Here is a 25,982-nt window from a genome sequence, read left to right on the forward strand (position 1 = left end):
CGCCCCGGTGGTTCCGTCCGCCCCACGCCCCGCCCCCACGTGCAGCCCCGCCCCGCCCCGCCCCGCCCCGCTCCAGGGAGCCCGCCGGCTCGCTCCGTACCCCGCCCCCGAGCGCCGCCGCCACCGCCCCGCCGTCACCGGCGCTCTCCTCCCCGTCCAGGTGGTACCGCCCGTCCCGGGGAGGCAGCGGCCGCCCTTCCCGCCCCTCCTCCCCGGGCCTGACAGGAACCGGGCTGGCCTCGGGACAACTCAGAGTCCCGCACCGGAACGGAAAGGGGAGGTGGGCTGGGAGTAGGGCTCGCCGTCCACCGCGGGAGGGGCCCTCTGTCCGCCCCCCCCCCCCCCCCCCCGCCAAAGCCAGGGTTTGGCTCCTTCCCTCAACCTGACGTGCCAAGATGGCGGCTGCGCCCAGGCTCCGAAGGGGAGGAGGGGCGGGAATGCGAGGAGGGTGGGACGTACCATCCCATCCCGGGGGAGAGAGGAGGAACCCAGCGAGGGGAAAAGGAAGTCCTGCCGGGAAAACCAAGGAACGCCCCCTCGCTCCACCCAAGTGTGGATCTTCCCACTCCCCTGGGCCTGGCGCGTGCTCCACCCGCGGGTCACGCCCCTTTCCCCCGGGGCCAATGAGAGCCGCGGGCCCGGAGCCCTGGGTTTTATGAATGGGTCCCGCACCCACCCAGCTGCCGATTGGCCTCCTCCCTTCAAAGGGTCGAGTTAAGAGACCTGCGGCACTTTAAGACACCTATCCTGCAGCAGAAAATTGTAATCGTCTTATTCTCTGGCACACTTCACGACATCTGTGAGTGAACCGCCCACGCTTTCTTATGTAATTCCTCTCGGAAGAAGGATCTCCAAAGATTCGGTTCTTCAAAGATTCGACACAAATTGCGGGTCAGTATTGTTCTGTATGGGAATTCGTAAATTCAGTAGTCAGCACGTGGTTGTTCTTTAAACAGTTACAAAAATAAATGTAGCCTTTATTACCAAGTAATAAAATAAAAGACATAATTAGCATAGAGAAGCAGGATGAGGTGATTAAATGAATAACAAGTGTGTGTTGCTTTCTCTCTGGGGAGAGACTGGGTTTTAAGTATTACAGTGCCTGGCATCTAAGTGCACAAAAATATAAACCCAAATTCATATGAAGCAGAATTAGGGATTAGCAGAACAAGGAACTAGCCCCGCTAATGTGTGGGTCAAGAGGGCCTGAGGAGTTCATGGGTCAAATGAGGGCTTCTGGTAAAAGAATAGAAAAGGGAAAGGAGTAAAGGCAGGAGACTGGTTCCATGAGTTTTGGGGGGTTTTAATACCTGACTAAAAAATAGTAGCAAACTCCTGGAAATCTAGAATTGTAATAAGATTACTACATGATTAAAAGGAAGCCATGAAATAAAACAGCTTCCATTTTATTTTAAGAGCCAGGGTGGGAGCACACTGGTAATTTGGTCCTAACTCCTAAAATCATTTGACTTCACGGCTGCACTGCCCACATGGGAGCCTGTAAGCAGTGTAACAGGATAGATCCCCTGGATCCTATCTACAAACCCAGGCTCCTCCTAAACTAGCTGGATTCAGAGGGGAAAAAAAGCTGACCTGCATTACTGTATTACTCAGTAACAAGATACAATATGGTTCCATTATATAGTAAAGTCACTTACCAAACAAGATGTTCTCACAAAGCTAACTTTTTTAAAAAGCATGTAAAAATTATACATTTATACACATACACACTACACTTTTTACAGTTCAAAAGACAGTCCAAATAGTTCAACAGCTCATTTAGTGCTTTTTTGGATTGTGTCCCCTTCCAGATTCTTTGTCTCTCCTTGGCTCTGCCCTAAGCTGACAGCATTCTGTTACATGATCTACTAAATCAAGAAAGATGTTCATCTACTCCACTAAGCACAGTCTATCTGGGCAACTCTGGAGAGAGGTTTCTGCAAGGTCTGGTCTACACTGAGGCACACAGTTCTCACAACGGGGAAGAAAGTGGCATAAGAAGTATCATGACCACAGGAAACAGCCTTCCAGAGCAGGGTGAGTGCTCACACCTAGAGTGTCCAGTGCCCACCCATTAAAACCTACAAGGCACTCAGCAAAAGTTACTGAGTGTCCCATAAAGTGCGTTGCACTGGTTCTCAAAGGAAGTAAGCTGTTTCAGGAATCACCGGAAGAGAGTCACTTTGAACAGTGGTGCTTTGATGACTGTGCAAGAAGTCACTTGAACTCTTATAAAGAGAATTTTTAAGGGATCAGCAGCCTCCCTGGAAAATTCAGGAAAGCCAGCAAGAGAGGGGATAGCTTTCATCTTTTCATAAAGTTCTTCTCCAGAGCTATTGAGGTTCTCTGCAGAGAGTAGATGTTCCGTTTCACCCTATCCTCCAGGGAGGAGGAAGATGCACTCTCCAGCTTCATGCGGCTAGGAAGACAGGAGAATATCTGTGAGTAACATATTTGTCAAGTGGTCACCTATCTGGCACTTAGAAGAAACAGGTTGCCAACCATAAAGCAGATGTAGAAACCTAAGCTCTTTTAAGCTCATATAGGTAACTTTGGAGTGGACTCCAATTGGAACTCAATTTTTTTAAACCAATGTCCAACAGGGAAAAGTTATCTGTTTTGAAGAACCAGGTAAAGCCTCATTGGAAAAAGGCCTCCTGAGCCATGAATTCTTACGTAAATGGAAAGCAAGGAGATTCAATGAAAATATCAATTCACTTCTCCTTCCTTCAAATCAGAAATACCCCACTGTCTAGCTAGATGCTGGGAGTAGTAACAAAGGTGGCCTGGAGGCTGATCTCCCCATTCTCACTGCACGGACACCAAAACATCAGGAACACAATGAATGAATCTGCTGCCCAGTTGCCTCCTTGGGCCCACAGCCATGAAAGCCATCAGGCAGCAAGAAGATGCACTCACTGGGGGCGCCTGGGTGGCTCAGTGGGTTAAAGCCTCTGCCTTCAGCTCAAGTCATGATCCCAGGGTCCTGGGATCGAGTGCCGCATCGTGCTCTCTGCTCAGCGGGGAGCCTGCTTCCTCCTCTCTCTCTGCCTGCCTCTCTGCCTGCTTGTGATCTCTGCCTGTCCAATAAATAAATGAAATCTTAAAAAAAAAAAAAAAAAAGGAAGATGCACTCACTGGATAAACTTCCCATCCCGGGAGCCCAGCTTCTCCAGCCTCTGCTCCCGTTCGTCATCCTTGGCGTGCCTCTTGAGGATGGTCAGCCTCTCTTCCTCCCGCCACTTGGCATTTTCCATCATCTCTTGACGTTTTCGCTCTAGTTCCTCCGATGAGAGCTTTCTGTTGAACACAAAAACCATCCTATCAGGTCTACTCTCCCAGCAAAAACACCCATACACTACAGGGACAACAAATTAGGTAGGACCCCAGGCTCTCCACCGCCCTGCTCTCTCTATGGAACTGCTCAACCCAGGGCCACCCTCAGCATGAGTCTCCTTCTTTCCTAATATCTTGGGCAGGTGGTTTCATCCAAATTTCAAAGACTTTCATACTCTCTCTCCTAGTAATCTCTGGAGTGATATTTCTAAACATAAAATACAAAATATTCTGATTGTTTGCTCAACAACTTATTGAAGAACAGAGGACTAAGTTAGCCATGTGACTGCTGACATCTACCATCTACCTACTGGAAATGCTTAGAAACCCATGGACATAGCCCAGGAGTACACCACTTTAGGAATAAGTTAGAATCCAGATGCCAGAAGAATTCAAGTCAATTCAACTTAATCTCAGAGAGTAGATAAGTCTTCTTTTCTGACACTCATGGCAAATGAAGTCAAAGGAAGAAGAGGAGATGGTGAACCAGCTCAATCACTATTTAATAAGGTCAGAAATTCAAATCCATTGCTTCTCAAATGGATGTGATAAGCCCATTTAAAAGATCTCCTTTTAAGAGGAAAAATATTTGGTGGAGTCTCATTAGGGAGTGGAGCTCAATTTTGAGACAGAACCTTAAGACACATTTAGTTGTCTATACTGAAATGACAATGCTTCATTAAAAAAAAACCCATTAAATAAAATATATAAAACCACAAAGAGAATGGGAGAGGAGAGGACATTGGATAAGAGATGTCTAAAAATTGTTGGAAGAGGGAAGCAGATGAAGGGGTAGCAACTACTTTTCACAGATTAGAGAAAACTCAGTCTCTTTAAGTGCCCAATCAGAAGCAAAATCCAGGAAAGGCTCAGAGACTGCAGGCACCAAGTAGCAGATGGCGGTAAAGTTGAAAACAAAGGGACTGATTTCAAGTCTATATGAGGAGCAATCAAGACACCCTGGGTCCTCATGCCTAACTTGGGGAAGCCAGTGATTGTTCTCCCAAACAATGACAGGAGACCCTCCAGAAAGGAGACCCTTCTGGTAGTTTCTGAAGAACTAAGCCAAACAGGAAATCAGGAGTTGCAGGCACATTGGGCAAAGCAAAGGAAGCTGGCAGGGCCACCAGGGGTGAAAAGAATGTCTCCCAAAATGCCAGAAGCCAGAGTTAGAGCCATTGGTCAGGGAGCCAGAGGGTTTTTCCCTTCTATAGAAAAAAAAAATTTTTTTTAAGATTTTATTTATTTATTTGACAGAGAGAGAGAGAGAGATCACAAGTAAGCAGAGAGGCAGGCAGAGAGAGAGAGGAGGAAGCAGGCTCCCAGCTGAGCAGAGAGCCCAATGCGGGCTTGATCTCAGGACTCTGGGATCATGACCTGAGCCGAAGACAGACACTTTAACCCACTGAGCCACCCCAGAGCCCCCCCCCCAAAAAATTTTTTAGGATGTATTTATTTATTTGAGAGAGAGAGAGAATGAAAACAGGGGTAAGGGAAGAAAGAGAGAATCTCCCGCAGATCCCTCACTGAGTGTGGAGCCCAACAAGGGGCTCGATCCCACAATCCCATGAGCATAACCAAGAGTCAGGCATTCAACCAAGTCACCCAGGCACCCCCCTTCTATAGAAATTTAATGGTTCTTGGGGGCCTGGGTGGCTCAGTCAGTTAAGCATCTACCGTTAGCTCAGGTCATGATCCCAGGGTCCTGGGATGGAGCCTTGTGTCGGGCTCCCCGATCAGCAGGGTGTCTGCTTCTCCCTCTCCCTCTGCCTGCTGCTCCCCCTGCTTGTGCTCTCTCTCTGTCAAATAAATAAGATTTTTTAAAAAAGAAAAAAAGAAGAAATTTATTGGTTCCTGACAAGAAAACCAAAGATACTGATATGCGTATCCCCAGCTAAAAACCAGTTCAAACCCAAACTCCCACCAGTAGATAAGTGTTGCCCACACACAATACAGTGATCTCAGCCTTAATTCCTTACTCTTACATATGAATAGACAGTGAAGTATCACCAAACATTTCAGAAAAGCCTCTCACAGGAAAGAGACCAAAGGAAAAGTAAACGGACTAAGATAAAGCACAAAACTTAAGTTTACAATTAAGGGGCGCCTGGGTGGCTCAGTGGGTTAAGCCTCTGCCTTTGGCTCAGGTCATGATCTCAGGGTCCTCGGATCGAGTCCCGCATCGGGCTCTCTGCTCAGCAGGGAGCCTGCTTCCCCCTCTCTCTCTGCCTGCCTCTCTGCCTACTTGTGATCTCTGTCTGTCAAATGAATAAATGAAATCTGAGGGAAAAAAAAAAGTTTACAATTAAAAAGGTCACTCAGAGATAATGAAAGATATTACAATGATAAAATGAGAAAGGTTTTTATTTTTTATTTTTACTTATTTTTTAAAAGATTTTTATTTATTTATTTGACAGGGAAAGTACAAGCAGGGTGAGTGACAGAGGGAGAGGGAGAAGCAGACACCCCGCTGAGCAGGCAGTCCAGTGTGGGACTTGATCCCAGATCCCTGGGATCTCAACCTAACCCAAAGGCAGTCCCTCAGCCAACTGAACCACCCAGGTGCCCAAGAAAGGTTTTTAAAATGGAACAATCAAACATAAAAGAGCTCTTAGACATTAGGGAAGGGGCACCTGGGTGGCTCAGTCCAATGAGTGCCTGCCTAACTCTTGGTTTCAAGTGATCAGCCTGCGGGCTCTGGGTAAGCAGGGAATCTGCTGGAGATTCTCTCCCTCTGACCCCCGCCCCCAAAATAAATAAATCTCTCTAAAATAAGTAAATAAAAAAAATAAAATAAAATAAGTAAATAAAATCCTTTAAAAATTATAAAAGTGCTGTGTTGCCTGTAAAGAATTTTGTAATTTCAAAAGCAATGAAAAATATTAAATGGGAATCCCACAAGACCCCAAAAAAATTTTACAAGAAAAAAAGTCTTATCCTGTAAAAATTGCTCTTTTTAAAAAAAGATCTTATTTAATCATTTTATTTATTTATTTATTTATTTATTTATTTTTTTTTTTTTTTTTTTTTAAAGATTTTATTTATTTATTTGACAGGCAGATCACAAGTAGGCAGAGAGGCAGGCAGAGAGAGAGAGAGAGAGAAGGAGGCAGGCTTCCCACTGAGCAGAGAGCCCGACGCGGGGCTCGATCCCAGGACCCTGGGATCATGACCTGAGCCGGAGGCAGAGGCTTTAACCCACTGAGCCACCCAGGCGCCCCTATTTTATTTATTTGACAGAGAGAGAGATCACAAGTAGGCAGAGAGGCAGGCAGATGTGTGTGGGGGGGGGGGGCAGGCTCCCTGCTGAACGGAGAGCCCGATGCGGGGCTTGATCTCAGGACCCTGAGCTGAAGGCAGAGGCTTAAACCACTGAGCCACCCAGGTGCCCCTTTATTTAATCATTTTGAGAGAAAGAGAGCTCACAAGCAGGGAGCAGGGCAGAGGGCGAAAGTGAGAACCTCAAGGGCTCCCCACTGAGCATGAAGCCCTATCTGGGGCTCAATACCAGGACTGTGAGACCGTGACTTGAGCTGAAATCAAGAGTTGGACACTTAACCAACTGAGCCACACCACCAAATTTTGGTGCCCCCAAAACTGCTTTAAATTGAGCATCTTAGCACAAAAGAGAAGCTTCATCTTTTCAGCTGTTTAGAGTCATTTTCGACCACCAATTAAAAGAAAACATACACACAAAAGAAAACACACGCATTTAAAAATTCTGACAAAATTCCCCATTACGGCCATAATTTTTCTCTTTTTATCTTAATTCACCATCATCTTAATTACATAAAGCAACCTCAACCACCTGGAACACCAAACCAAAATGGACAATGAGATCACAAAATCTATGCACTAAAGTTTCTGTGCTTTTACTGCTGGGAGAGGTAGGTCTTGAGGGTTCTAACCCATTTAAATCACAAAATTCAACACAAATTCTAAGGGGGATAAAAAAGGCTGATAAAGTATGACCAACTAAAGTGATGACAGATGGCAAAAGGGACAGAAAGACAAAGCAGGATCTTAAAAAGCATAGTCACACACTGACCAAGACCCTTAAAACACAGAAACAAATACACACGCTCATGAGCATCGACCCGCAGAGCAGCACGACTTCCAGCCCAGCTGAAAAATTGTCACCAGGGAAAGATGAAATTCTACAAAACATGCTTTTATTTTAGAAAGTTGTCAGTCAAGATGAAAATGTTTAAGAAAGTTTCTGTTCCTTAGAAACTTCAGGAATCAGGGGCGCCTGGGTGGCTCAGTGGTTAAGCATCTGCCTTCGGTCAGGTCATGATCCCAGGGTCCTGGGATCAAGCCCCGAATCAGGCTCCCTGCTCAACGGGAAGTCTGTTTCTCCCTCTCTCATGCTTTCCCCTCTTCCACTCCCCCTGCTTGTGTTCCCTCTCTCGCTGTGTCTCTCTGTCAAATAAATAAATAAATAAAATCTTAAAAAAAAAAAGAAAAGAAACTTCAGGAATCAGGCAATCAAGAGTTAAAAGGGACTTGTAGGGTCTGCCTCTTTTTTAACATAGTGAATACAAGAGCTGGTGCAGACTCCCAGTTGTCCTCACCATGGGCTGCCTGTTGAAATCACTGGGGAGCCTTAAAGATACTGATGTCTGCCCCTGCCACCGAAGATCATGATGTCATAGGGATGGGCTGTAGCCAGGTAAGGGAACTTTTTTTTAAGCTTCCCAGATAATTCTACTGTGCAGCCAACTTGTTTGGGCAGTAAAAGGAAGTTCACAAAAGTTGCCCGGCTCCTCTCGACTTCTATAAAGAGCAAGACCCCTAACAGACAGTCTTTCGTGGGCAGAGCCAACGCCCCTCAGGTCCAAGGGCTGCAGGCCCCTGTTCTGTCTGACCCACTCCACACCCAGCTCCAACACAGAGTCCATCTTAGGGTGTCTGCCCTCAAGGACAGCACCCTGCTTCCCCCTCAGCTGATGCTTCAGGAAAGGAACACTCTCTAGGGAAAAGCTTCTCTGTGGAAATCTCTTGTGAGAATCAACATGTTTACAGATGTTCAGAGACAGTCAATCAGTTGTTCATCAAGGTAAAACTATTACTTTGTCCTTTCAATGTGCCTTGCGGGGAAGGGAGGTGGGACAGACTGTTATGACAAGAAGAATAAAAGTAGATTATCCACCTGCCCTGGTTTAAGCCACTCCTGACTCACCTGGTGTATCCAGGGGCGTGCCGCCTTTGGTAGACCTCCTTTTTAGGCGATGGGCTCTTAGTTCGGCCTCTCTCTCTTCTATTGATCTTAGAGTTGTGCCTGTGGCAGACGCACAGAGGGCAGATAGGAGAAAAGCCTTTTCAACACAGGGGCTTTTATCATGTCCCTCAAATAATGGGAGAAAAACTAACAGTCTTAGAATTATAATCCAAACTGAAGAGAACAGAGGGCAGAAGTAGAAGAAAAGCAAACACATAAAGATACATAAGATTTGATATTAGACTCACTCCAAAGATTTTACATAGATAAATCTGTAGTTCTAGGGGCCTGAGATTTACATTGAGGTGGCTGGTGGCAGGAGGGTGGGGACGGACAGACACACAATATAAAGAAAGTAAAGCAAAGACATTTGGAAAAATTAATGAGCAGACATCAGCAAAAGCAAATACCTGCTGTGACCAGCCCCACATTTATAGGCCATTTCCCAGTGAATTCCCACACTCACGCTTTGCTTGGCCTCGGGGACCGTGACCTTCTGCCTGGGGATCGAGAACTCCTGTCCCGGGCCCCTGCTTCTCGGGTGCTCTTCTTGTTGGCATGTCTGGGAGGTGAGTGGGAGGAGCTTCTGGACCTGGAATAATTCTTCAACCCGTGCGTTCCCTTTTGCTTGGCCATCGGAGAACTCTGCGCTCCCTGGCTATGGTAGGAGTCCCTGATCTGTAGCATCAAGGAGAGGAAGAGAAGGTATTCACAGAGGCATCTGTAGCTCAGGAGAAAATGCAGTGAAACAAGGAAATCAATGAGCACTGTGGTTCTGTAAGAAGCCAAGCAGGCGTACTGCGCCCACCACAGTTTCCCCGGAGAAGCACTCGAACTTAGCAAAGTTCTCTGCAGAATCCCCTCAGAGAATGGGTCCTGGCAGCCACCTGCACTGCCTGACTCTTCACCACAGCCCAGGCAGCTGCAAGAGACAGCACGGAGACCCGGACCTAAGGTTAAATCTACTAAGGAGAAGAGGAATCTAGAGGGATGTCCACCTGTCAAAAGCCATCAACCTGAAAGCCTAAAATGCCTGCGTTTCATGGAAATTATCAGCAGAGGGAGAGGCCGAATGCCTAAGGCCCCACTGGTGGTGTAGGGTCTCTGCTCAGAGGACCCTGAGCCCTGGCCAGAGGCTTGGGGATAAGGAATGAGCCAGCTCCCCGACAGCTCCCACCCTGGCGGCCCAAACTCCCGCCTTCCCTCGTGATGTCGTGATGTCGAGTGGGCTGCGGGAGATGCTCTCTGTCCAAACAGGCTCTCAAGCGAACACATTCTACAGCCTGTGGTCACCCCCTGAGATGCTCACAGCCTTACCTGTAAGCCATATCCCGGGGCTCTGGACAACACAGGGGAAGAATCTGCCACCTTCTTTTGAGATCTAAACGATTCAAACACATAGTCACTGAAACAGAAAACACCTCAAGGCCCAGTTTCAATCTCACGCTAAAGCGTGCTTCCTGCTCCGGACATGACTTTTCCCACGGGTGCTGTCACTCAGCAGCATGGCTGTCTATCTGCACTGTCTGCTGGAGGACGTGTCAGCACAGTCATGTTTTTCCTGTGAAAACCCGTGGGCCTGGCTTTTCAGCCCCAACGCCTGAACACGTTCTCCTCTCGCCTCATGCTGCTATTCCGGGGACTAAGAGTGAGTCAGCAGTGACAGTGCTCACTGCTCCCACAGAGAAGACACACAGAATGGGCCCAGATGGGCCCATTAATGCATTAAAAAAAAAAAAAAAGAAAGAAAAGAAGGCTACATAAAATCCACTTCCGTCTTGGAAAAGTTACCAGTCAAGATGAAAGTCACATCTAGGAGGGCTGCACTGAGACCTACAAGGCCATGGTCAGCTCCATGAGGGGCCTCACCCAGACCTCCAATGGCGTGGGTGCTGGGTGACGAGTTCTGTGGGCCAGGGGGCCCACATGCGAGTGCTCACCCCTGAAACCCCAGTGCCTGGCAGCTCCCCACACAAAACACGGTCCGTGACTATCCAGAGAATGAATGAGTCAATGAGTCACAGCGGGGGGCCTGCCTCCACGTGCTTACCTCCCCCGGTGGCGCTCCTCCTCGCTACTGCAACCATCACTACTGGAGCTTCTGTGCTTATGTTTCTTGTGCTTCTTTTTCTTCTCCTTCTTTTTCTTCTTCTCCTTTTTTTCCAGACTCATCTGCAACTAGAAAACAGGCAGAACATAGGCAAGATGAGGGAGGCCCCTGAAGGGCCTGGTTCACACCCACACTACCTGACTCTGTACCTCTGGCTCTATGGCGGTGGTCCGGGATGCTAGCAGAGCTTCCTGTCAACAGGAGGAGGGCAAGTGCTAACCGGGCAGTGCAAGAGCACCCCCGGTACCCCAGGGCAGAATCTTGGGTGGGCGGGGCTAGGGATCTCTTTTCGTAAACTATCCCCAAAGCCCAGGCCTCGAAATTTCCAATTGGTCAGAAGAACTCCGACTCCACTGAAAGCCATCAGGGACTGCAAGATCAATTTTTTTTTAAAGATTTTATTTATTTGACAGACAGATCACAAGTAGGCAGAGAGGCAGGCAGAGAGAGGGGGAAGCAGGCTCCCTGCTGAGCAGAGAGCCTGATGTGGGGCTCGATCTCAGGACCCTGAGATCATGACCTGAGCCGAAGGCAGAGGCTTAACCCACTGAGCCACCCAGGTGCCCCTGCAAGATCAATTTTCACATTTTCCTTATCAACTAACCCAAAACACAATCACACAGTCCATCCCGTGAATGATAAATAGGCCCTAGGGGGTTGACATCACGTGATCTCTTGAACACACAGTATAACCAGGATTTCCACAGGCATGTCCCATACTCCCTCATTTCTAAAAAAACTGACCTCACATGCTGCTTTTCCAACCAAATAACATAAAGGAGTTAATCATTCTGCTTTCCCGCTCATAAGGTGAGAGTGAAATGCGAGAAGTTCTCAGGTTAGGTATCTACAGGATCCTATTAGTGCTTATTTGATGCACTACTTACCAATTCTTTGATTTTCTTCATTTTCACAGGATTATTCAACACCTCTCTTTTTTTCTCCTCCTCCTTCTTCCTAAAAAAAAAAAAAAAAGGAAATGATAAAAAATCATGACTCTCTCTTTTGGCAAAAGGATTAAGTCATTCACTCTACTCTCCACCAAGTCTACACAGCGATCTTTTTCCAAATGCACACGGAAAGGCTCTGGGTAGAAAGCTGCATGGTGGTGTGGAAGCCTTCGGGCTTATTCCTCAAACCTACAGAAGGGACTGAATGCTGGGAGGCAAGGCCACACTGCATCCCTGTGGTAGAGAAGAGTGTGTGTGGGCTGTTCCTTGGTAGGCTTTATGCTCAGGGCTTCCCAGCTGGTCAAGTAAATAGTGGGGGGAGCATCCTTTGCATCAACTGGCTGCAGCATTTCAATGCCACCTGTACCGCTTAGCATGACAACCAGCTGGGAAACAAAGAGAACGGATTCCTCTTTCAAGAAGTCTTACTCTAGGGGCACCTGGGTGGCTCAGTCAGTTGAGTGTCCGACTCTTGATTTCAGCTCAGGTTGTGATCTCAGGGTCATGAGAGAGTGCCTTGCGTCTGGCTCCACACTCAGTGGGGAATCTGCTTGAGATTCTCTCTCTCCCTCTTCCTCTGCCCCTTTCCCACCTCTCTAAAATAAATAAAATCAATCTTTAAAAAAAAAAAAAAAAAAAGTCGGGCCCCCCGGTGGCTCAGTAGGTTACATGTCTGCCTTCGGCTCAGGTCATGATCCCAGGGAAACCTGCTTCTCCCTCTGCCTGCCACTCCCCCTGCCTGTGCACGCTCTCTCTTTCTGTCGAATAAATAAATAAAATCCTTTAAAAAAAAAAGTTCTTACTCTCATTTATTGCTCATGAGGGTAAATTGGTCAGCCTCCATGGAAGATAATTTGGCAACACTTATCACAGCCTGTGTGCTCTTTAATCCTATAAATTCTTAAGAATTTGTGGGGCACCTGGGTGGCTCAGTGGGTTAAAGCCTCTGCCTTCGGCTCAGATCATGATCCCAGGGTCCTGGGATCGAGCCCTGCATCGGGCTCTCTGCTCGGCTGGGAGCCTGCTTCCCCCTCTCTCTCTGCCTGCCTCTCTGCCTACTTGTGATCTCTGTCTGTCAAATAAATAAATAAAATCTTTAAAAAAAAAGAAAAAGAATTTGTTACTGTAAGGATATAATCCAGGAAGGTCTCTACAAAGCTGTCCACATTATAACAATGAAAATTTGGAAACAAGTTAAGGCCCAATAAGAGAATATAAATCAATAAATTATGGTATATTCATGCAATGCAGACATAAAAAAAATAGTACTATAAAAGCACAGCTAATGACATAGAAAGATGTCTGCTATATTTAACTTGGTGAAAAAAGGTTATAAAATAATATGCATAATATTTGTATATCAATGTTCAGAACAAATACTATTCACAATAGCCAAAAGGGGGGAAAAACCCAAACGTCCACTGACAGATGAAGAGACAAACAGAATCTGTATGACGGAGTATTATTCAGCCTTAAGAAGGAAGGAGGGGCGCCTGCATGGCTCAGCCTGGGTGGACTATTGACTTCGGCTCGGGTTGTGGGTTCAGGCTCTTCATTGGGCTCCCCGCTCAGCAGGGAGTCTGCTTGAGGTTCTCTCTCTCTCTCTCTCTGTCCCTGGTCCTGCTCTCCTACACTCTCTAAAATACATAAAGTCTCAAAAAAAAAGGGGGGGGGAGGAAATTCTGACACATGCTATAAGGCGGATGAGCCTGTGAAGACCTTATGCTGAGTGAATAAGCCAGTCCCACAAAAAGATAATTACTGTGTGATTTCCCTTATGTGAGATTCCTAGAGGAGTCAAGCTCACAGACACAGGAAGTGGAATGGTGGGTCCCAGGGGCTGGGGGAGGGGAAACGTGGACTTCTTGTTTCATGGGTAAAGAGTTTTCAGTTTTGCAAGGTGAAAAACTCCTGAAGATGGCTGCTGATGGCTGCCCAACAGGGTGAATGTACTTACTGCCACTGGGCTGTACACTTACAGGTGGTTAAGACTATAAATTTTACAGGGTGCCTGGGTGGCTCAGTTGGTTAAGCGACTGCCTTCGGTTCAGGCCATAATCCTGGAGTCCCGGGATCAAGTCCTACATCGGGCTCCCCACTCAGCAGGGTGTCTGCTTCTCCCCTCTGACCCTCCCCATCTTGTGCTCTCGCACTCATTCTTTTTCAGATAAATAAACAAAATCTTAAAAGAAAAAAAAAGACTGTATATTTTATGTTAGGCTTTATGGACCACTATTTAACTAATTAAGAAGCTAACAAAATGGGAGAAAAAATTTGCATACTTACATACACAGTATCATTACATACAGCTATGTGATATTTTTACCATGTAAACAACTTTAAAATTTTTTCAAAATCAGAAATATAAATGACAAATATTTTTCGATGTTCAACCTTATACACCTGAAATAAAATGCTGCAAATTAAACCAAAAAAATTAAGAGGCACAGCATGAGTTGGCTCCCAGAACGCAACTCTACTTTGATATATTACATATTAGAGTTTTAAGGAAGATTCTAAGGTTTCTTCTTAAAGGGTTCTGCTGTACAAAAAAATGGGGTTGGGGAGGTAGAAGGTCTGCTCACCCACCTATCCTGCTCTGTACATAGCCCCAAATTCCCAAGAAGCTGCCAGCCTTTCTCACCATGCTTCTAACTCCTATTTTTGTTCAAAGGCCAAGGGTAAATGAATAATCTGGTCTGGTGTGGTCCACTTGCCATCTCTTATCACAGGGCCTACATAAGAAGCCCTTGATGGATCCTCCTTCCCAACGTCAGGGGAACCAAATGGAGACAAAGCCTTTTACAGGGCAGACAAAAGCCAAGAGGAAACCAACTGTGAAGCCAAGCAACTCGGGGGTGGGGGGTGGGGGAAGCAAACCCTACCTAGCCCGTCATCAGTACCTGATGATGAAGAGTGGGTCCTCCCGGATTTTGCTGGCCATGTCAAGAAGAGAATTGGCACCGGAAGGGGCAAAAATGGAGCCTGGGAGTAGTCCTGTCTCCGAAGAACAGCCTGCCTCCTTCTCCTCCATCTTCTCAAAAACGTACTTGTCGATGGGGCGCCCCAGCAAGTACTCATCACGGTTCACCATCCCGCCAGGACCCTGATACATCCAGTCCAGTTTTTCCTCTTTTTTCCTAGTTCAAGACAAAAAACACAATCAAAGGAAATGTCGACTCTTACAGACCTACACATACCACTAAGCACGAGGGACAGAGGACTCCAGCTGGTTGGAGTCGGACCCGCTCTCCAGGCGCCTCGCAGGGCTAAACCCTGTGCTCCATGTGGTGCACGGGAAGAACCGGGGCTGGTCGGCATGGAGCTCACCATTCAGTGGACAGATCGTTTCCACATGCTTGATGCCATTTCTGTGGAGAAAATTATCCCTCAACCTGGGGCGTGGACATTTGCTCAGGGCTTCTCAAGCCTCCTTTACCCAGCCTGTAGGTTATGCTTTCATTCTGAGGCGAATTGGAAACGATACACAGATTCTGGATCATCTCATTACCTAGAACGATCTCAGTGACCGCATATGCAGTTGTGCGGGGTGTGTTTGGCTGCAGGTTGTCACATGGGCACAAGCAGTAATTCTTCACTTGGGAAGATAATGAGAAAAGACCAGAGGTGACTGAATAAGTTAATTATGCTTTCAAGCCAAAAGAGAGGGGGCCAACTTATGTCCAATGTTTGCCAAACAAATATTGCCCTAGGGTTCTGAGAGAAAAAAGTGGTCGGAAAATCGAATGAACCTCACACAACAGATAGTAAAGGCTGATTGACTGTGGCTGACTGACTGACAAGTGCCTGTGTGGAAGGGCCAAAACCACACTCATGCTGCAAGAGGCAAAGTAGTTTCATCAAAACAGTATTATCTGTAACATTAAATTCAATGTTTTTTGAATATGGCTTCTTAACATTTGTGTATTTATTTTCACTTAGGATTCTACAACAACTGTAAACATAAAGAATGTCTTCCTAAGTTATGTCTTTGGACTTTTTTTTTAAGATTTTATTTATTTATTTGACAGACAGAGATCACAAGTAGGGAGAGAGGCAGGCAGAGAGAGAGGGGGAAGCAGGCTCCCAGCTGAGCAGAGAGCCCGACTCGGGGCTCGATCCCAGGACACTGGGATTATGACCTGAGCCAAAGGCAGAGGCTTTAACCCTCTGAGCCACCCAGGCGCCCCTGGACATTTTTTCTTAAGATTTTATTTATTTATTTGAGAGAGAAAGAGAGAGTGCACATGGGGCAGGGGGTAGGATAGGGGAGGAACAGAGATAGGAGAAGCAGACTCCCCACTGAGCAGGGAGAGCTACATGGGCCTTGATCCCAGGACTCGGAGATCATGAACTGACCCGAAAGGCAGACACTAATTGACAGAGCCACCCAGGTGCCCTGGTTTAAAATATTCTTAATAAAAATGTCCAGGGGTGCCTCAGTGGCTCCATCGGTTAAGCGTCCGACTCTTGATTTCGGCTCAGGTCATGATCTCAGGGTTGTGGGATCAAGCCCTGCATCAGGCTCTACACTCAGCTGGGAGTCTGCTGGAGACTATCTCTCTCCCTCCTTCCCTCCCCACACTCTCACTCTCTAAAATAAATAAATAAATAAAATCTTCAAAAAAATAATATTTTAAACCAATAACGGAGGGGCATATCCCTTTAGTTTTAGTTTGTTGGTTTTTTTTTTTTTTTCTATTAAAACGATCGGTTTGAGAAACACTATAGAATTAAGAACTGATTGTGGGCCACTGGTGTCGGGCTCCACCCAGCTTGTGTGGCCTCATTAACACCACTGGAGTCAAGATGGAGGAGTAGAGCAAGGGCCATGCCCTCTGGGGGGCCTTTATGATGAGTACCATAGATACTGGTGTCTTTCAGGCAATTAGAGGTTCTCACCATTCTCCAGGTGGAATAAACCAGAGACTTCAAGGGAGTTTGAGAGCTATTAAAATCAGGCCTCCACAGCTGGGCAGCAGCTTTACAGTTGAGGGAGGTCTGTCTTCCACCACTAACTGCTGAATGGTTCAAGCCAGGGACAAGAAGATCTCTGGAATTCCATCACAGGTGCTGCCTTAACAGGAGCCACACTGGCAGCAAGAAATGGACCAGAGGCCATGGCTGTTGGGTCAGCTGTGATGGGCGCTCCAAGGTTTAACTGGAGGAGCTGGTATCTGGTGGACAAGATTTGCCTTTGTGCAGTTTCCCCGGGGTCCTCAGTCTGCTGAAGACCTCTCCCCCAGCTGCCTTCAACCCAGTTACCATCCTCACCATTGGAGACTATGGACAATGCCAACAGGACTTCTTTCCCAGGATTTCTTGAACAGGGTAAGTTGTAGTTCAAGAAGGATTTGGGAAGACCAAGGCATCAGAAGAGTGCACGGCACAAAGTAAGTACTAAATCAGCACTATCTGGTCCCTCTATTAGCTATGTAGGTGTTTCTCTCTCCTACCAGGTTTTCTTAAACTCCTAGGTAGCTGGGACCATAGTTTACTCACCTATGAATCCCAGACAACTGCCTAATGATCGTGTGTTCCATGTGTGCCGACTTATAGTCAATGAATCTTGAGTGGGACAGTACTTTTTGAAAGGAAAGGAGGTCTTGGGGATTGGGTCAGGGGAACTTTCAAAGGACATGTCAAAGACGATTGGAAGGATCATGCCTATGCATGCCTGCCACTAACAGGGATGGGGAAGCTGAGGAAAGAAGATGCACATATCCATTTGTAAACATTTACATTTATAAAAAATGAAGACAGGGGTGCCTGGGAGGCTCAGTAGGTTGAGTGTCTGACTCTTGATTTCAGCTCAGGTCCTGATCTCAGGGCCGTGGGATCAAGCCCTCAGTCAGGCTTCATGCTGGAGTCTGCCTGAGATTCTCTCCCTCTGCCCCTCCCCTCACTCATGCACGTGCACTCTCTCTCTTAAACAGAGAAGTAAATAAATAAATGAATACATACATACATACATACATAGAATCAATCTTACAAACAACCAAAAACAAAAACAAAAACCAAAGACAGATAATTCTATAAAGTAGTATTTTCATGGCTCTGTTGAGTCTTGAAGGGACCCAATAAGCACCAATCCTACTCAGGCCTTCTAGTAAGAGAACACACTGAATTGCCGAGCTCCAGGGCCGCAGGACTTGGTCTGGTTCCACCATTACCCAGCTGGGTAGCTACTTCTGTGCATGCAAGTTACTTTCCTATCCCCATGTCTAAAACAGAGCTAGTAACCACCATCTCTCACTCTGAGATTTTTTTTTTTAATTTTTATTTTTAAAGATTTTTTAAAAATTTATTTATATGACAGAAAGAGAGAGAGATCACAAGTAGGTAGAGAGGCAGGCAGAGAGAGAGGGGAAAGCAGGCCCCCCCGCTGAGCAGAGAGCCCGACACAGGCCTCAATCCCAGGACCCCAGGATCATGACCTGAACCAAATGCAGAGGCTCTAACCCACTGAGCCACCCAGGCACCCTTAATTTTTATTTTTAAACATTTTATTTATTTGACAGAGCACAGCAGGAGGAGTAGCAGAAGAAGAGGGAGAAGCAGGCTCACAGAGCACGGAGCCCGATGCAGGACTTGATCCCAGGATCCTGGGATCATGACCTGAGCTAAAGGCAGACACTCAATGACTGAGCCACTCGGGCACCCCAACTCTGAGTTTTTATTTTTTTATTTTTTTTTTTAAGATTTTATTTATTTATTTGACAGACAGAGATCACAAGTAGGCAGAGAGGCAGGCAGAGAGAGAGGAGGAAGCAGGCTCCCTGTTGAGCAGAGAGCCCAATGCGGGACTCGATCCCAGGACCCTGGGATCATGACCTGAGCTGAAAGCAGAGGCTTTAACCCACTGAGCCACCCAGGTTCCCTCCAACTCTGAGTTTTTAGATGAGAAGATACTTGTGGGGAAAGCCACGTAAAATCAAAACGATCTTGGCGTGTCTGGGTGGCACAGTCGGTTGAACGAACGACTCTTGGTTTTGGCTCAGATCATGATCTCCTGGTCCTGGGATCAAGCCCCACATTGGGCTCCATGCTCAGCGTAGAGTCTGCTTGAGATATTCTCTCTCTCTCTCTCTCTCTCTCTCCCCCCACCTCTGCCCCTACCACTCATGCAATCTCTCTCTCTCAAATAAATAAATCAAATCTTAGGGAAAAAAAAAAAGCAAGATGATCTATAGAATTTTTACTGTTGCTATCATTAAAGATGATGGAGGCTGCCCATTATGATCATCGAGAGCTCTTAAAAGATACAGATGCCCTTGCCTTATATACCTCCTGCTATTCTCAGGGAACCACTCCCATTTTTAATCTTCCAAGAACATTCTAAAGTGCAAAGGTTGAGAAACACTGGTATAGACCGCAGTCTAGAACATGTAATTTTCTAGCATTTCAGTAAATACTAAAGCAACACTCTATTGCAAAGAGGAACTTGGACATCCAGGATAATACGTGTACTGAGGTTTCTATTTGTTCTGAGTGATGCGTTATAAACATAGAAAAGATTATCTAACCCATGAAAGTGAATCATTACATAGTAAAAGGATTCTATTGGCATTTTATAGGATAAATTAAAAGCATCCCACTGTGCAAAGACCTATACAAGCAGTGAAACGGACAAGCAGATGATTAAAGACATCTGCAAGTAAATACCCAAAAAAAAGGACATCCGTGCTGACCTTTGTGTTTTATGTTGGAGGGTATGTGAGGGGGCCAAAAAAAAAAAAATCAAAAGAATATAAAATCAACTTCTGGCGCCTGGGTGGCTCAGTGGGTTAAGCCTCTGCCTTCGGCTCAGATCATGATCCCAGGGTCCTGGGATCGAGCCCCACATTGGGCTCCCTGCCCAGTGGGAAGCCTGCTTGTCCCTCTCCCACTCCCCCTGGTTGTGTTCCCTCTCTGTGTCAAATAAATAAAATATTTTAAAAAATAAAATAAACTTCCTCCTATTCACAACAGATAAGCAGGCCAGAGGGTCAGCAAAGGATAAATGTTTAACTCCCAGCTCTGAAGCTGTTTGTCTATAGTCCCACCTCATTAACTAGAATCTGCAAAGCCCACATTTCTGATACATCAGGCATACGATGTGTAATACTTTGCTGAATAAGAGTTTCAAGGGGCACCTGGCTGGTTCAGTCAGAAGAGGATGTGACTCTTGATCTTGGGACTGTGAGTTCAAGCCCCACCATTACTGTACAGATTATTTTTTTTTCTAATTTTATTTATTTATTTGACAGTGAGAGAGAGAGAGATCACAAGTAGGCAGAGACAGGCAGAGAGGGGGGGGAAACAGGCTCCCCGCTAAGCAGAGAGCCCAATGTGGGGCTCGAGCCCAGGACCCAGGAATCATGACCTGAGCCGAAGGCAGAGGCTTAACCCACTGAGCCACCCAGGCACCCCTGAATATGTGAAATTTATTGACATTAAATTATAATGTAGGCACCTGGCTAGAGAATGCAATTCCTGATCTCGGAGTTAATGAGTTTGAGCCCCATGTTGGGGACAGAGTTTACTTTAAAATAAAAAACAACACATTTTTAAAAATGTAAAATATGTAATTTACATAAAGCATATAATGTATGTCTATGCATTTAATGTAGTCTATGGTACTAGAAAACATAAAATTTCATTCCCTTATCTCACTTGATGTATTAATGTCATAAATTTATTTTGTTCTATTTAAAAATCCTAACACTGGGGCACCTGGGTGGCTCAGTGGGTTAAAGCCTCTGCCTTTGGCTCAGGTCACGATCCCAGGGTTCTGGGATCAAGCCCTGCATCAGGCTCTCTGCTCCACAGGGAGCCTGCTTCCTCCTCTCTCTCTCTCTCTGCCTGCCTCTCTGCCTACTTGTGATCTCTGTCTGTCAAATAAATAAATAAAATATTTTAAAAAATAAAAATCCTAAAACTATTTTATTATTATTTTTTTAATTAAGTAATTTGTCTTTATGTCCAACAGTCTTGACCTTTTTTTTTTTTTAAAGATCCTATTTATTCATCTGACAGACAGAGATCACAAGTAGGCAGAGAGACAGACAGAGAAAAAGGGGGAAGCAGGCTCCCCGCTGAGCAGAGAACCCGATGCGGGGCTCGATCCTAGGATCCTGGGACCATGACCTGAGCCGAAGGCAGAGTCTTTAACCCAGAGCCACCCAGGTGCCCCTTTTATTATTTTTTTTTTTAAGATTTTATTTATTTATTTGACAGACAGAGATCTCAAGTAGGCGGAGAGGCAGACAGAGAGAGAGAGGAGGAAGCAGGCTCCCCACTGAGCAGAGAGCCCACTGCGGGGCTCGATCATGACCCGAGCCGAAGGCAAAGGCTTAACCCACTGAGCCACCCAGGCGCTCCAATCCTAAAACTATTTTAAAACATTCCAAGTTTCACACTTGAGTCAGAGTGGCCTTCTCCCCAATCCAGTGTCCTGAAAGAATGTGACTGTCACCATGCGTAAGTTCCATAATGCCATTTCCATGTGTAAGTTGCACATACACACACCACCCTGAATGCCACCGATTCTCCTGTCATAAGTATTAAGGGAAAGCCCTAGATGCCCAATGGGGACAGTATGCCACACACCATCCCAGAGACTTACCCACAAGGACATGAACAAAGAGAAGGACAGTATCGATTACTTTGATTTTAGTCTATGTGTTGTTTTCACTAAATTTAAGAATGCACTGTATGGGGCACCTGGGTGACTCGGTCAATTAAGCATCTGCCTTCGGCTCAGGTCATGATCCCAGGGTCCTGGGATGAAGCCCCATGTCAGGCTCCCTGTTGAGCAGGGAGCCTCCTTCTCCCTCTCCCCCAACTTGTGTGTTCTCTTTCTGTCAAATAAATCAATAAAATCTTTTAAAAAAATGCACCATATATACATTTTATACTTTTCATCTTTCTCAGAATACACTTGCTGCCACCCTACTGTAGGAGATGGATACGCTGACGGTCCCCTGCTGCCCCTAGCCTATATTCTACATGAGAAACTGAAGTAGGGTGAAATGGAGTGGGACTGTCCACCGTCACACAACTTTTACTGACGGACACGATGCACCGGCTTCCACATGGCCTCACTGCCCCCCTCATGAGTCCATGAACAAACAGAAGCAGGACTGAGGCCTAGGCACACTCGGAGAGGTGGGGTGGAAGCAATTGTCCTCAGGCCTGCTTATTAACCACCAGGCATGTTCCAGGCCTACACTAAGCCCTTTCCACGCTCTCTCATCTGTTCCCCCACAAACCTTGGGAATCAGGTACTCTCGCTCTGCTGGTCCCTCTGAAATAACTGAGCCCCCAAACTTGCTCCCAGGGGACACAGTTAGGCTAGTACACGCAAAGCCAGCCTGAGGTCGGACTGACTGAGCCCAGGTTGGGCTGACTCCAAAACCCAAGCTCCCAGCCAGCAGCTCTAAGCAAGCAGGTGCAGGCCAGCCTCAGCCCTGCTACCCCACTGCAGCCTCAGCCTCTCACTCACTTGACAGCCCCAACGTCCTCAGCGTAGCGCTGCATCTCCTCCCGGGCCCGCTCCTCCCGCAGCTCCCGCTGCAGCTCCTCGATCTTCTTCCGCTCAGCCTCATGCTTCTGCTCGGCCTTCCACACCTTTTCCACATTGCGGAGGGTCTGTGGGTGCCAGCTCTTCTTCAGATTCTGTGGTGGATGAAAGGGGGGAGAAAACAACACAGGCGGTGGGTGGGTGGGTATGGGCCCCCCCCCCATTCCCTGCTCATGCCCAAGCACACATCTAAGGGCAAGATGTCCTGCACAATGGTGAGGTTGACACCCAAGAATCTCTCACACATCTGGGAGGTTTGTTCAAGTATATAAAGCTTCAAGATGGGGGCTCCTGGGTGGCTCAGTTGTTAAGCGTCTGCCTATAGCTCAGGTCATGATCCCAGGGTCCTGGGATCGAGCCCCACACTGGGCTCCCTGCTCGGTGAGGGGCCCACTTCTCCCTCTCCCACTCCCCCTGCTTGTGTTCCCTCTCTCACTGTGTCTAAGTCAAACAAATAAATAAAATCTTAAAAAAAAAAAAAAAAAGCTTCCGGATAGAACAGGCCTTTTCTGAATTCCTTTTGAACACTTTCAGCTTGAAATGCTTATGGATCAGACTTCCACTGGCCATGCCTGAAATAGGGGGCAGTGGTGACAGTACAGGGGAAATGGGCAGAGAGGTGAGAAGGTAAACTGTGAAAGGCAACAGAACTCTAGTGCGTTCGGCAGGAGACGTTCCTTTTTATGAACACATCTGTTCCTTGAGTCCAGTTAGCCGGCCTTAACCTTATGTGGTTTACAACCCCATCGAGTACCTCTTTCAACCTTCCTTCCCAGGAATCTCCCCTCAGTTCCAATCTCCCCTTCACGGGGCACCCTGAAGCACCTCAAGAATGCTTCTCCTCTCCCCTCTCCCTGTAAGCCACTGCTCTGATTCAGCTGCCAACCAGGGAAGGTAGCCTGGAAGAAGTGACATCTCATGACAATTATGATTTAGCCCAGTGATGTAGGAAGCAGGGAGGAGCAGGGGTAGATTTCCAGAGGGAACAGCACACACAACTTCAGGCCCAGTGGTGAGAAAGAACATAGCACAAGTGATTCCATGGGGCTAAAGAAGGCATGCAAGCTGGTGAGGAGGGGGGTCCAAGATGAAGCCGACTAAGAACGGAACAGACTAAGAGCCTTATAAAGCATGTTAATGGAATGGGCTTTATCCTGTGGACAGTAAGAAACACTAAACAGTCATATGCAGGTGACAGGCATGACTAGCTATCGTGTTTAGAATGCACTGGAGAGGGGCACTTGGGTGGCCCAGTCGGTTAATCGTCTGCCTTTGGCTCAGGTCATGATCCCAGGGTCCTGGGATCGAGTCCTGCATCAGGCTCCTTGCTCAGCAGGGAGCATGCTTCTCCCTCTTCCTCTGCCACTCCCCCTGCTTGTGCTCTCTGACAAATAAATAAATAAAATCTTTAAGGAAAAAAAAACAAAACAGAATGCACTGGAGAGGGCAGAGACTGAGGACCAGGAGACCAGTTAAGAGGCCTAAATGAGAAAACGTACACAAAGTTCCTGGCATATAGAAGGTATTCAGGCAATGAGAGCTGTCCTTTCTTTCTTTTCCACCTTATCCTTCTTTTCCCTTCATCAGGTTGCTCAGTCCACTACCCCCACCCCGTCTCTGGCCTTGTCCTACTGGTCTTCCTCTCCCTCCTTCAACACGGGTGATTTTGCCCGCCAGGAAACATTTGGCAGTGTTCAGAGAGATTTTTGGTTGTCCCAACTGAAGGAGAAGGGTGCTAGTGGCATCCGGTGGCTAGTGGCCAAGGATGCTGCTAAACATCCTACAATGCACAGGACCCCCACCCACCCACCCACCACCCAAAAGCAGAACAAAGAGTTATCCAACTCAAAATGTCAACAGCACCAAGGCTGAGAAACCTTGAATTAAAGCTTTCCTGTACCTAACTGCCATTACCTGAAGAATACACTAAATTGGGGCCCCCGGGGGGCTCAGTCAGTTAAGCATCTGCCTTCGGCTTAGGTCATTATCTCAGGGTCCTGGGATAGAGTTTTCGGACTCCCTACTCGGGGCAGTGGTGGCGGGGGGGGGGGGTCCTGCTTCTCCCTCTCCCTTTGTCCCACCCCCACTCGTGCTCACTCCATCTCTCTTTCTCTCTCTCATAAATAAATAAATAAAAGAATACACTAAACTGTATGAATCCTGGAGTCTTGGAAAGCATTCTAATCAACAACACCTGACAAATTCCAAGACAGATCCTGGACAGGTGGCAAAATCTGTTTGCTGATTCAGTCAGCAACACTTTAAAGGGGTTAGCATTTTTCTGATCTTGCACCATGCTCTTGTGGCTCCTTTGCCCTATCCGAAGCTCAGCACCCTACAGATGAACTATACAGTTCAACAGAAATTCCCACATAACTTATATTAAGTGCTATAATTCAGAATACAGCTCTGTCACTACAGATCAGAATATAGCACTGAAGGAGGAGTGGAAGTCAGAGACGTGGACGTGAAAAGATAACTTCAGGTTTAAAATAGATATGGCTCAAAAAATAAATAAATAAAATAGATATGGCCCAGGGGTGAAGACAATGGGGTACGACCACTCCTACTACAGCCCAAAACATGACTAAACTCCCAGCTGAGGAAGAGAGAAGTGTCCCAAGACAAGATATACAAAATAAATCCCGCGTGACTTGGTATATGCTTCCTTTCATAGGCATGGTTCCACCACCCACCACCCCCTCCCGGGCCTTCCCAGAATTTTCAGCCGGGAAGGGCCCCAGCAACAAACACACAAACACCAGTCGCCACTGGTGGCGACACACGTCGCACACCTTCCCAGGTCTCTGCCTGGCCCCTCCGTGACCCCAGAGATCGGTCCCCTCTCCGAGACTACAGCTCCCTTCGTACGAAAGCACGTCCGTGTAGCCATGGTCACCCACTCCCACACCCTCCAATTTCCGTCCCCAGTCCGGGTCGGTCCCCGGCTCCGTCCTCCGTCCTCCGTCCCCGGTCTCCCTCACTTACCAGATCTCCGCCCCCCATGACAGCGGAGAAGTTTCGTCTCTACGCGGACCTGCAGGACTCAGGAGGGATCGAGAGGAAACGCAGAGAAACAGCTCAGCTGCGACCTGGCTGCCACTTTTACTGCCCGATCTAGAGCCCACTTCCGGGAGGGCGTCCTATTACTGCGTCGGCGTCGCAGGACGATGACGTTAAGCACTTTGTCGCGCAGTGCGGTGTTAGCGTCACGGGCAGTCTCACAGCATGGGGCCAGATCTCGCGGCGCCTGCGGTCCGGTTTTGGGCACCTCTCTTGGCACCTCACCGGGTTTCCGGAACAATGTGCTGAAAGCCCGCTGCTCCCGCCACTTAGAGTCGGCTGGGGCCCCGCCCTGCCGGCCTGTTGCCATGGCAGCGAGCCACGACTTTCACCCCGCACCCCCCCCCCCAGGCGCCCCTGCCAATTTGCCTAGTTCGCCTCCACCCAGCCCTTCCCGCCCACACCCGCCTGTAAGAAACGCTTTTCAAACCCACCCTCCTCTGCCAGCTCCACTCAGCGTCCGCTCTTACTCCCGGCCTAGCTTGTCGAGGGAAGTAGAAAGCGTCCAGCCGAAATTCCATCGGCGTCCCTGCACCAAACCTTTATTTATTTTTTTTTAATTGGCTGAGGCCCACCCACATTAGGATTTCTACCCAAAAGGTGGGGCTCAAACTCACGACCCTGAGATCTAGAGCCTGCTCTACCCACTGAACCAGCCAGGCGCTCCTTCCTGCACCAAACCTTTAGAATCTGCCAGCTTCTCCTTTTCCTTTCCCTTCATTTATGCTGGAAGAGGCG

General features: G+C 47.3%; 1 protein-coding gene across 1 annotated transcript; it reads right to left on the bottom strand.

Annotated features, from left to right (window-relative positions):
• Positions 1 to 950: 950 nt before the first annotated feature.
• Positions 951 to 25,325, bottom strand: CWC25 (CWC25 spliceosome associated protein homolog). Its single transcript, XM_080826063.1, has 10 exons — positions 25,170 to 25,325; positions 22,104 to 22,276; positions 14,521 to 14,757; positions 11,555 to 11,624; positions 10,608 to 10,735; positions 9,875 to 9,938; positions 9,024 to 9,235; positions 8,519 to 8,617; positions 3,139 to 3,300; positions 951 to 2,419 (listed from the first exon to the last, which is right to left on the bottom strand). Exons 1-10 carry the CDS (start codon positions 25,185 to 25,187, stop codon positions 2,305 to 2,307), a joined length of 1,278 nt encoding a protein of 425 aa, XP_080682189.1. The 5' UTR covers positions 25,188 to 25,325; the 3' UTR covers positions 951 to 2,304.
• Positions 25,326 to 25,982: the final 657 nt, after the last annotated feature.

Source organism: Martes martes, assembly GCF_963455335.1.
Source record: "Martes martes genome assembly, chromosome: 16".
Lineage (NCBI taxonomy): Eukaryota > Metazoa > Chordata > Mammalia > Carnivora > Mustelidae > Martes > Martes martes.